This window comes from Haliotis cracherodii, unplaced genomic scaffold (genome assembly GCF_022045235.1).
Source record: "Haliotis cracherodii isolate W230 unplaced genomic scaffold, xgHalCrac1.p SCAF_1, whole genome shotgun sequence".
Classification (NCBI taxonomy): Eukaryota; Metazoa; Mollusca; class Gastropoda; order Lepetellida; family Haliotidae; genus Haliotis; species Haliotis cracherodii.
In genome coordinates, this window is record NW_027266264.1 from 74,083,603 (window position 1) to 74,096,182 (window position 12,580).

At 38.0% G+C, this 12,580-nt stretch overlaps 1 protein-coding gene across 3 annotated transcripts in view; it reads right to left on the reverse strand.

Annotated features, from left to right (window-relative positions):
* Positions 1-12,580, reverse strand: part of LOC139472168 (coiled-coil domain-containing protein 60-like) — a 47,708-nt gene that overhangs the window by 19,687 nt on the left and 15,441 nt on the right. For 2 of the 3 annotated variants that reach the window (XM_071254576.1, XM_071254653.1), the window contains exons 5-10: positions 10,997-11,066; positions 10,367-10,503; positions 6,381-6,482; positions 4,013-4,162; positions 3,323-3,427; positions 1,642-1,741 (exon numbers count right to left, since the gene is read on the reverse strand). In XM_071254576.1, the coding sequence (XP_071110677.1) occupies positions 1,642-1,741; positions 3,323-3,427; positions 4,013-4,162; positions 6,381-6,482; positions 10,367-10,503; positions 10,997-11,066 (664 nt within the window). The remainder of the gene's footprint in view (positions 1-1,641; positions 1,742-3,322; positions 3,428-4,012; positions 4,163-6,380; positions 6,483-10,366; positions 10,504-10,996; positions 11,067-12,580) is intronic. The other variant, XM_071254739.1, reaches the window with a different exon arrangement.

Below are 12,580 nucleotides of genomic sequence, written 5' to 3' on the forward strand. Positions count from 1 at the left end.
TAAGCAACAAACAAACAAATCCGTCAGTCAAACACTCAAATTAATTCATGTCTTAAATTAGTAGTGGCAGACATTCAAAAGTCTACCATAAGAACTCAATGAGTAAAACCTGAAAACAAGGTGCATTATGTCACTAGATAAATAGTGTTGATTACATTCTTAGCATGAAAACATCAACCACACCCTGGGCGGATACAGGTTTTTGAAAACGGGGGGTGCACAATTAAGATCTATTTATTGTCTTTGGTGGTAATTTATACAGAAATAAAGATTTTTTTCCAAATAAAAAGGGGGGGTGCGCACCCCTGCACATCCCCTCTGTATCCGCCCATGCACACCTTAAGCCTTGTCACATGGGTACCGACAGAAAGCATGCATGTCTGACAGTACCCATGTGACTGCCAACCACACGATTATAAACATAGCTTGTGCAAAGTGCAGATGCATGCAACACTACACCAATCAAAGAAGTAATAATATGGCAAATTTTCTTTTTAGGAAATGGGTGATTTTAGCAGATTAATGATTGGGAATAAATTCATTCAACTGTAAGTTTTATATGAAAAGTCAAAGAAGCAAACATAAAATATCTTAATTGTTTGGTGCAGGTGAAATTCCAAGTCAGGCAGAACATCAAGCAGGCTTCAAGCACAGGCACTGGAGTTCAAACATACAGTTTGGTTTGAGCTGTGTACATTTCTTTAATTTGGGCTGATGAATGGATGGATGGATGGATGGATGGATGGATGGATGGATGGATGGAAGAATGATGAAGGAACGAAAAATTTAATCTGTGTTTGAACTCAAGTGCCCTTCCCTTCCCTGGGTCGCAGCTTACCAGTTGCTTGGTGGCAGATAGGAAATGCATAGCTTTCATCCAAGGATTTGTCTTAGGCATAGCAAGCAGGTGGATATAGCACTTACAATGTGTATTGGAATAAAGAAATATAATCCTAACTACAACAATCAAAGAAGAAACATCAACTATTTATAAATATAAAATAATATGTCCATAAGCAGAAACCCATTGATGTAAGATTTTCAGCATTTGAGAAAAAAGTATGCCTAACTATCTTATTATATGATACAAGAAAACTAGATAATCCTATGTTTTTTAATAATTGGAAAAGTCAAATACCAAAGTAAAAGTGTTTTATCTATAGTCAGTTATGGGCCAAAAACAAAATAAAAAAACATGGAATGCTTTGATGCAAGGATATATATCATGGAATGCATGGCATCATGAGGATGTCTTCATGAATCAGTATGAAATAGTGATGATACCAGGTGTTCGTGAATACCCAGCGATAAGCATGTTACTTCATCTATAAGAACTGAAGCAATACCTGGCCTAAAGTGTGTTACTACCTACATAAGAACTAAAGCAATATATGTTACATCTTGTATAAGTACTGAAGCAGTATCTGTCCATAAGCATCTTAGTTCTTACAAACATGCAACAAAATATGCCATACAACAGAGTGGTTTTTATAGCTTAAGAACCAAGATTATATAATCTGCAGAAAACACATATTGTGGCATATTAAACGCCTAATTTCAACACCATACACTAGCATCCTCCATGATGTTTGGCCTCAGTGTTATGCAATCTGACAGAAACACACAAAGACAGGTAGTCACCTTTCCAGTTGAGGTGTTGGTCACAAACTGCTCCCATTTATTTTCTGCTTGTTTTTCTCGCTGCTTTTTTTTCATGTTCATCTTGGAGCCGCCAATCTCACTGAAATGTTGAAGAAATACTTAACACTAACTTACATCTATACATACAGGAAGCTCTGGGATATGCATCTTCTATATCTCCAGGGCTTGCACATCGGTAAACCCACACTAACCCCTGGATCCATTCCCGTAGTTCTCCATCTCAAATTACCCGCCCTTGATTTTCATTAACCAATTTGATTAGCTAAGCTACTCGGTCATAATACCACTGATTATGATAGAATTTGCATGAAAGTCAACATTGAACAACAGACTAAGACATGTTCTGCTCCTTGGCCCATTTCCCTTTTCCTATCTTGATATTTGATTGGTCAGTAAAATGTTAATGAAAATCAAAGGCAGGTAGATCGTGAGAACCATGTGAATGGATCCAGGAGTTATTGTAGGTGTCCCGCAATGCGAGCACTGGAGATATAGAGGATGTAGGACCTGGTGATGGGTGATGTCATAGCTTTGTTCTACTATACTTACAGAAAGCTCCAGGACTTGTTAATAGGGCACATGTCATAGCCTTGTTCTACTATACTTACAGGAAGCTCTAGGATTTGGTAATTGGGCACATGTTGTAGCCTTGTTCTACTATACTTACAGGAAGCTCCAGGACTTGGTAATTGGGCACATGTCGAAGCCTTGTTCTACTATACTTACAGGAAGCTCCAGGACTTGGTAATTGGGCAATGTCGTAGCCTTGTTCTACTATACTTACAGGAAACTCCAGGACTTGGTAATTGGGAAATGTCGTAGCCTTGTTCTACTATACTTACAGGAAGCTCCAGGACTTGGTAATTGGGCAATGTCGTAGCCTTGTTCTACTATACTTACAGGAAGCTCCAGGACTTGGTAATTGGGAAATGTCGTAGCCTTGTTCTACTATACTTACAGGAAGCTCCAGGACTTGGTAATTGGGAAATGTCGTAGCCTTGTTCTACTATACTTACAGGAAGCTCCAGGACTTGGTAATTGGGCAATGTCGTAGCCTTGTTCTACTATACTTACAGGAAGCTCCAGGACTTGGTAATTGGGCAATGTCGTAGCCTTGTTCTACTATACTTACAGGAAGCTCCAGGACTTGGTAATTGGGAAATGTCGTAGCCTTGTTCTACTATACTTACAGGAAGCTCCAGGACTTGGTAATTGGGCAATGTCGTAGCCTTGTTCTACTATACTTACAGGAAACTCCAGGACTTGGTAATTGGGCAATGTCGTAGCCTTGTTCTACTATACTTACAGGAAGCTCCAGGACTTGGTAATTGGGCACATGTCGTAGCCTTGTTCTACTATACTCACAGGAAGCTCCAGGACTTGGTAATTGGGCACATGTCGTAGCCTTGTTCTACTATACTTACAGGAAGCTCCAGGACTTGGTTATTGGGCACATGTCGTAGCCTTGTTCTACTTTACTCACAGGAAGCTCCAGGACTTGGTAATTGGGCACATGTCGTAGCCTTGTTCTACTATACTTACAGGAAGCTCCAGGACTTGGTAATTGGGCACATGTCGTAGCCTTGTTCTACTATACTTACAGGAAGCTCCAGGACTTGGTAATTGGGCACATGTCGTAGCCTTGTTCTACTATACTTACAGGAAGCTCCAGGACTTGGTAATTGGGCACATGTCGTAGCCTTGTTCTATATTCATAGCCTCCAGGATCCAGTTCAACACACACAGCTGACGGAACAAGGCTTGTCTGAAATTAATCACATATTATACTAACCCCTTCTTCAAAACACCATACATACTCAATGCCCTGGGTGGAGCACAGGGGGCATTCATCTCAAAGATAGACTTGGTCTCAATAAAGGTCTTGGTCTCAACATTGGTCTACAGATTAAAGAATTAAAGAAAGTAATATTGTTACTTCCAAAAATGGGTAATCAAGTCAAATATCATAGCTAAAAGGGCACAGAGTTGCATCATGAAATTTTTGTATGAGACAAATCATTTGTCCATTTTGTTCTTCAGACATTATTCATAAACAGACCAAGAGAGGCAGAAACTTTACTTGCGATCCTGAAAACATAATAATTCCTACTTTCATGTAGAAATTTATTATACTTACAGGTATTTCAAGCCCAACCAATTTTTTCAGTGATCAGGTTTTTTTATTATTTTCTGGGGTGGCTTCACAGACTCTGCTCTACCAAGTCGGTGCCTCATTTACGTATTAAACTTTAAACAGAAGCTCATCCATCAAGCAGTCGTGCTCTGGTTCCTATTGACCATAATGAATGTAGGTATTGGTTTGCGCAACCTCCCAAGATGCAACACTGACCTTGACATATCAGGCACTCGGTCATCTGACACGACGGCCAGGTTGGTGTGCTGAGGAGTGTAGGGGCGTGGCAGTACGTTCTTCTTCCGCCGAGCACTTGGCACTGTCTTGGCACTTGTTGGTTTGGAATCCAAGTCTGTGTAGCCCATCCTAGTTGTCATAGGTTACCGAAGTTAGAAAGATCATTTGAGTACTGATTCATAATCAATTCAGTATCTAAATCATGAGGCCACCATGTTTATATTACTTGGATCACCAATCTTCCATCATTAAATATTTCATACAGTGGTATTTTACATACCAGGTTAAAGCCATTTTGAATATATTTTGCACAGGATCTGAAAATATATGGAATTTCTCCTAACTTGGAACTCCTAAAAACAGTGCATAGGTTGGACAAAATGAAAGAAATAACAAGTCTGGATTTCCATTAATTCTTGTTTAAATACAATATAGCATATATTTAATTTCTACCCTCCTGCATAATCTTGTGTTCCAAATAATAATCAGTTGACCTATATCAATATGAATTATATCCATAGCTGAAGTTCATGGTTGATATAATACAATTAGTTACTTATCAGATCATGTCTCAGATAACATGTCTTAATAGACAAAAATATATTCATAGTAATTACTTGTAACCTATTATTCTTGCAGTTATTCATACATATTTTAAATAAAAGAATCTGTGATCACATTATTATTTCACTAAAATCTAAACAAAACGCATTGAACAGAATTTTGTTTTCTATTTGTGCAGTAGATTTGACAATGGTGATTATGCTCCGTGATCCCATGTTTCCTGCAAACGTCCATGGCAGGATGGTAGACTAACCCACATATTTCACTGTTAATCATTAGCACAACCATGATATAAAAGAACAGTAATGTTCAGAACCACTCCCTGTGATAAAAAAAATACCAATTATATCAGTACTAAAACAGTTGTTTGGAACAAATTTGAATGTTAGGCAGCACAAAAGGTCTCACACAGAAAGGTCACTCATTTCATGTTAAAAGCAAACTAAAGGTTAAGATCACCACAACCGTACAGTATTAGTAAACAGATTGTATTTCAAGAGATGTATTAGTAGACAAAGAAACTACATAAGTCATAGAATCAGAAGTTTGTTAAAACACAGCTGAAACATTAGATAACGTACTGTATGCCTGTTTAATTCCACAAGCTAGGTTTTAGTTTCAGCAGGGAATGGTAAAGTCAATGCAGGAAAAAAAACTTTTGCTGTCATTTTTTCTATCTATTTGGAAACTATCTTCTCTTTAGACTTATCAATGCATTGATGCAAGGCAAGCTGAACAAGTACAGTTTTACACTGCTATTAGCATTATTCCAGCAATATCACAGCAGTAATAAACGCAACAATGGTTTCATATTTTACCTATATGAAATCAAACTTTCAGCTTGGGGAGCCAACTCCTTAACCACTAGGCTTCCCCAATGCCAAGGCCACGTTGAGAATAAACTGGTGACAGTTAAGACCTCAGATGTTTCTTGACATCAATGTAATCAATGGACCCAGACATCACTAATGGGCTAGAGTGCAGTATGCTGGATACCTGCCACCGATGTGCACAAGCTCCTTCCTTAATTGTAACGGTTTCTAAGTTGTTACCCAACTCGACCCACACACAAATTTAAGCCCTTGTGATAAAATCTTTTGTAAGTAAATGTCGTTTTCAGTTAACAATGTGAATGAATACATGTTTTTTGTAATGGGGCCTCAATACATGTAATTGATTAGGGAACTTTTTTTTGGAATGTTTCAAAGTTGATGCCTGATAACGTTTATGAATTGCTTGATCTTCAGTTTCATGGTTTAATCATATTAAACCATACATATGCAAACAGGTCATTTTTCTGTTTTTACTTTGAACTTTTTCCACCTATTTTTCCAATAGCCACATTTCACTTGGCACTTTATAAGAAGCATCGAACAAAAATGGCCGACATGTATCCAGTATAATGCAAATGTACCCACCAATGGATCCTGACGTGTTTAAAATCACTGCTGTTTTATTTTTGATGCATTGACAGATATGTACTTCTTTATACACAGAACATGCCGAGCAGTAGCAAGTATACTGTTTGAAAATAACCTATCAATGAAAAAGTATGTATGTTCACCTGATGTGTAAAACACAGGATAATGGCTTAAACAGCCTGTTCTATTTTCCTGTTCTATCTGTTGCCGAGCTTTAGTGGAAAGTTTATTTTTGTAAACAACTTATACATATTTATAATTATATAAAGTGTATAAAGTAAATCTAAATAAATCCAGTGATTGACATAGATTGATATGAGACATGTATTATTATTTTGATTTTGTTTTCAATGTATACAAACCCACTAAACACGTCCCTTTCCTGGGGGTCAGGATTGGGCTCAGATGTCAAGGTCAAACGAAATTCATCCTGGTCATCGTCATGCATCAACTCCTCCATATAGCTTCAAAATTATAATCAGGATTTAGGCAAATAGCACGAGTGACTTAAGACATATCTGAAATCAAGTGTCCATCAAAAATGGAATCAATAAATTGCATTACATGAACTATTTAGAACATTTGCAGTTGTAAAGAACTAATTACCATCTCATGTTTTCTCTGATATTTTTAATTATTCATTATGTAGGAGAATATCTAAAGATGACTAATATTTGAAAAACAGATCCCACAGTTCTACATCTCCATGGCCTGTATTAAATCTGTTGCTGTGAAACATCTATGATACTAGAGAGTGTTGAAGTGGTTCGGGGAAACCTAGAGTCTGGATACAGTGGGAAGACACAAGTAGAATCTGCCCAGCCATGACACCAAGGTCTTAATCTGAACTGATATTTACTCACAAACATTTAGGATTTCTTTAAGTCTTTAAGCAAATTATTTGTTCTTTAAGCAAATTATTTCTTAAACCTGTGAGATTGCCATTACATGTTAAAAAATGTCAAATACTAAAAGCTAAGATTTTTTTAATGAGAACCGTTCAGAAATGATATAAGTATCAATACAGACAGATTCTACTTGAGATACGGAAGGGGTACTTGATATGTGTGTTCAACTGGAATTACCCCTTGGGAGAAAGAGTCTATACTTGTGTTACACAGATCAACACAGTCATGTTGGAGAAACAGGTGCGTCTGTGTGAATCTGTACTACGCTGTCTACACTGCGAACAAACTACCAGCTACAAACTCACATACAAATGCAGCAATGAATAGGACTATACTAAAGGACAATGCAGACATACATTGACAAAACATCCATCTAAATAACCCAAATAAAAAAATTTAACAATAATTATTTCATTATGCACTGCCTGTGTTCGATTGAGGAATAATTGAGATCAAATCTTTTTGTCATTACCCTAATGTTAGAATATTTAAAGGGGCATTCTCAAGTTTAAACAATATGTCCAAAAAAGCCAGGCATCCCTTTAATTTCTAACATTGTATTTTTCATATGATGTCGTTGCGTTTCAATATTTCAAATACAACATAATCGTAACTGGAAAAGTGAAATTTCTGTAATTCATGACAGATAAAGATGAAGAGAAAAACTTTGGAAAACTTAATACTGTAGACTCCTTTAATTGTTAAAATGCATACAGGTGTCACAATTGTTGAAACGAAAAATTGTCTTATGGATGCCACCTTGTTTTCTTTGAGTAAGGATATATAGTGATGCTAAAATGGAAAATCTTACTTTGATTGTTGTTTAAAATTTTATTTCAAGAAGTTTTTAAGTAAATTTAACCTCAAATCAACCCTGGCGACATATTAAATAATATTTTCAGATTTTGTCTCCTGCAGCTTATCATTGAGAGCAAGAAAATCCATGAAACAAGGACAAACTTGGTCTGGCCTGAAAGTTTAAATACAAGCCTTACTTATGTGGCCTCCCTGAGACCGACAAAAGAGTGTTAACCAGTGTTCGAGATAACAACATCCCAGTACTATCTCAGGTGGATTGTTAGTTTCTAGTGTCACTCATAATCCAGTCTGTCCATGTTCAAATCATAAGTTGTGACTGCCTGAAGGACTCCCCTAAAACATAAGTTCCCGATTTCACCATTCAGGTATGTGGTGGTGTTATAATTATAAATGGTGACTCTAATGTCACATTAGGAAAAAGAATTCCCAATACTAATGTATTGTTAATCAATGATAAGAAAACAAACCTTTCTTCACAGTGTTAAAGAAAATGGTACTCCATCTGACCAGTTACATATTTCAGTTACTCCGAACACTGGTTTCATAAATCTTAAAGAAACCATTGGTGCTCTGGAAGCATTTTGTATTCTGAATTAATGTTGAGTCTTTGTATTTCTGATATGAAATAAATATATCTGCACTGCCTGTATTGGAATAGCACTAGCATGTGTATGCACTAGAGAGTGTTGGCCTATGCTAAATTTACTGAACTGAGGTAAAAGAGCAGAAAGCACATGATACGCCTTTATCGCAGAAATTCTGTCATCAGATCTCAATTATTCGTGTCCATTAAATCTTTCGAACCATGTTCTCTTGAGAGCTGTTTGTGGTTCAAATCAAAATGTCTATAACCATTAAGTTCCCAGAAATAACTTTCAGAAATCACAAAGCTACAGTGAAACCTTGTCGCCCTATACCCACATGGGGATTATGGGGTAGGACCAATGCCCAGTAAACTGTGCTTGTCAAGAGAGTCCACCCCCATAATAGGGTGGTCAGGTTCAGTGACTTGGCTGATAGCTTGTTATTGTGCTCCAGTGGCACAGATCGCTGCTCATGATTTCAGTCACTGGTTTGCCAAACTCATTTGTTTAGAGGCTACAGTGACATAGCTGAAATATTGCTGATATTACATAGCATTAACAATCTCATTAAAATCATACCTTAGTTCTCACTACCGCTAAACAAAGATCTGAGGACATCCCATTAGGGGTCACGTCAGAATGACCTTTCATCCGACCAATCAGAGCGTCGCTTACCAGATTATGAAAGTGACAGTCGGAATGTGATTTCTAACCATGCAACCTCGAAAACTTTAACATGGGGTATTCCGAACGATAGTAACAGGTTTAACGACAGAATCCTTACAATCTAGACCATCTATTAGCCATTCCAAAATGTTTTTTGTTCAGGTTTCACCAATTTGAAATAAGTGCCGTAAAGCAGGAGAAAGCTGCCCTCCGATTGGTCATTCCATTGGTCGGTCAAAGTTCGCGCAAGGTCGGTCTGACGTGACCCGTAATGGGATGTCCTCACATCTTTGTTTAGCAGTAGCGAGAACTAAGATCTGATTGATAGGATTAACTCCAGTAAACTCAACATTAAGTGAGTGAGTGAGTGAGCAAGTATGGTCTTACACAGCTTTTAGCAATATCACTGCAATACCATGGCTAGGGATGCAAGTTACGAGCTTCACATATTGTATATATGTGGGGATTTGAACCAGGGTCTTCAGCTTGACAAGTAAATGCTTTGACCACTAAACTATCCGATCACCCCTCAACATTTGGTAGGGGGCACAGGTGGCCCAGTCGTCTAAGGTACCACGATTTGCTGTGCAGAGTTTTGTCCCTTGGGCATGCCAGAAACCTATGATTGTGGGTTTGAATCCAGGTTCGCCCCAATTAGGTTTCTAGGTTTGTCAGCACCATATCCGTGCTTGTGGGTTTTACCGAAGTGGTAAATGTCTGAGACCTGCATCACTTCCAGCTTTCCTCCAACATTAAGCTGACATGCTGTGATATAACTGGAATAATGTTAAAAGCAGCATTAAACCTAACTCACTCACTCACTCAACATTGGGTAGCCTTGTTGTTAAAGGGTTCGCTCATCATGCCGAAGACCCGGGTTCCATACACCACATTGCTGTCCACATCACCACACTACTCACTCACTCACCCACAACATTAAGACAATGTAACTTATGGTCCTGACGGAATCCTTAAAGTCTCCAATACTACACGCAGCACTGGAAGTTTGACAAGGTTTCACTGGTATACTGTTTTCTCTCCAAATACTTCTGCACTTAATTATTAGACTCAGTGAGATTGCCGCGGAGACAAAGCCTGCGGAGACAAAAGCCTGCGGAGACGAAGCCTGCGGAGTGTGCAGCTGCTGGCCAGGCGTGCAGGTGCTCCACAACAACATCTGTGTAACAACTAGTCACAAAAAGCAACACACACAAACAAAATCATTTCAAATCCTACAAGTGTAATTCAACCTATTCTGGAAATTCTGAGACAAATATTGTTCTACACCAGAAAAGTATCCTTTACACTAAAGAGATATGAATGAAAATTGTGGATGGAACATGCTTCTTTGCCATTGCGTGGCATGCCTACCCCGTCAGATCCACATCCTCCCCCAGCTCCTCATCTGCCTCGCTGTCGCTGTCACTGTCACTGTCACGCTTCGGAGCCTGCCATGCATTCCGTGCCTCTTCTTCCTTCTTCCTCTTCTCAGCGTACAAAGCTGCAGTCTGCAACATTGTCAGAACAAGTTGGGTAAGCAAGAGACAAAACCTTTTATAGCATACAGCAACTCTCCATGTAATTACCAAAATTTGTATCTTTTTCAGTATTTATTTACAGATCTTCACTTACTGATCAAAAGCAGTCATTATACAAACATGAACTCTACTGCAGAGAATCATGCATAAACAAGACGTTCCATCTTGCCTATTGTCAATCAGACATGTTTATCGCTGTTGTGTAGATATCAGTCGGTCTGTAGATAATTGAGTCTGGAACAGACAATCCAGTGATTGATATCATTAGCATCGATCCACGCATTGGGATATGGTCTGTAGATAATCGAGTCTGGAACAGACCCACCAGTGACTGATATCATGAGCATCCACACAATTGTGATACGAAGACATATATCAACCAAGTCAGTGCGCCTGACAACCCAACCCCAGAATTGACCAAGGTATGGATTAGTCTGGTTTTGACAGATTCCACAATACTCACTTTAGTCTCTCTCTCGTGTTTGATGAGTTGGAACAATCCATGGCCAAGCTTCACATTCCGGATCATGTTCCTGAAAGATGAAGAATGTCCCAAGAACATTGTGATTAGGAACTCCAATGAAACATGGCTGACATGGATGTAATCACAGCCTCTCGAGGGGACATCACACATATGGGACATTAACTAACACAATCAATGTATGAATAGCTCTGTAACCAGACCTGACAAGAATACCCGTTCCATCGCAAACATACTCATTAAGGATAACATGCATGGCCACCCAGGATTTGTCTTATTATGACTGTGGTCAGGGGAAATGGGGTATAACAAGATTATTGCACTTGTGGAGCAATGTGTATTATTATTGTGAGTATGGTTTAATGTATTTTTGTCCTTCAGTCAAACCACACTGCCTCTGTTAGGGATGACTATCAAGGGGATAGTATTACTATTACGATAGCTGAAAACATTTATTTGATATTATTGCAATACAGGCACAACCCAATGGCAATAGTCGTATGTTATTTTGATAACCGGTGCCATCCAATTTGTGTCTTCTTGTACTAGTTCGGACAAATGCTGGTCTCAAATAAGGCTTCAAAGAGTACTCGAGTATTCGGTCACGGGCCGAGTTTAGTGGGACTCGAGTCCAGTTTGAAGGACTCGAGTACTCGACCAAGGAAGATAACTCTAGTTTGGTCGACTTTCAATAAGTTAATAGAAATGTGTCTTTAAGTAACTTTCTTTTTCATGAGTAATCAATTAAATCAAATAAAAGTGTCAATAGCTTTCCTTTTAGTTATTTTTCGAAACAATACACTTATTTACAAACATTTCATAAGGATATTTCCTGGTTTTAAAAAGTACTTTATTTCTACTTTAAAACAGATGGTTTACGAAACTATTAAACTGTCGCAAGCAGTAGACCTATTCATTCTTAATTAGCGTTGTGACGTTAATCATTATTAATTCAATATTTTCATAAGATATTTATAACTGGACATCACTTTATTGAATATTAACATTGTGTTACTGTATCCCATTATTATTTATCTCTTCAAATGTCAGGAAAACGTCTTACAGAAGCCAACTAAAAATTTTCAAGCCTAGTAATCTTTCAATGTTTTGTTTTCAATTAAGAAAAAGGTAAATACTGACTTTTGACTTTGTGATAAGATTGAAAATGTTAATTTTAACTCATTAGCTATATTTGTCATTTATTGACAACTTCCATCGGCGCTGACATCAAATGATCTTATTTATCATATAAGGTGACCTACGATGTCACTGTGACTCTTTCATTTTGAATATGATAGGATAATTGCCAATTTTATTGAAAAGATGTATAATTGCAGGTATTTGAGCACGAGCCGAGTCTTACCCCTCGGGTACTCGCGTCCATATTTTTGGACCTGTTGAAGCCCTAGTCTCAAAGTGCTAGCACTGAGATACCATGCATCAGTTAACAACACCAGTCAGACAGATTATACTGACTCTCAGCTGACGAGTCCTCATGTTCTATCCCATTAAAGCTGAGTACTAGGCAGAGTAACAACAAGTACATTCTTTCAATGTCCTTTCATA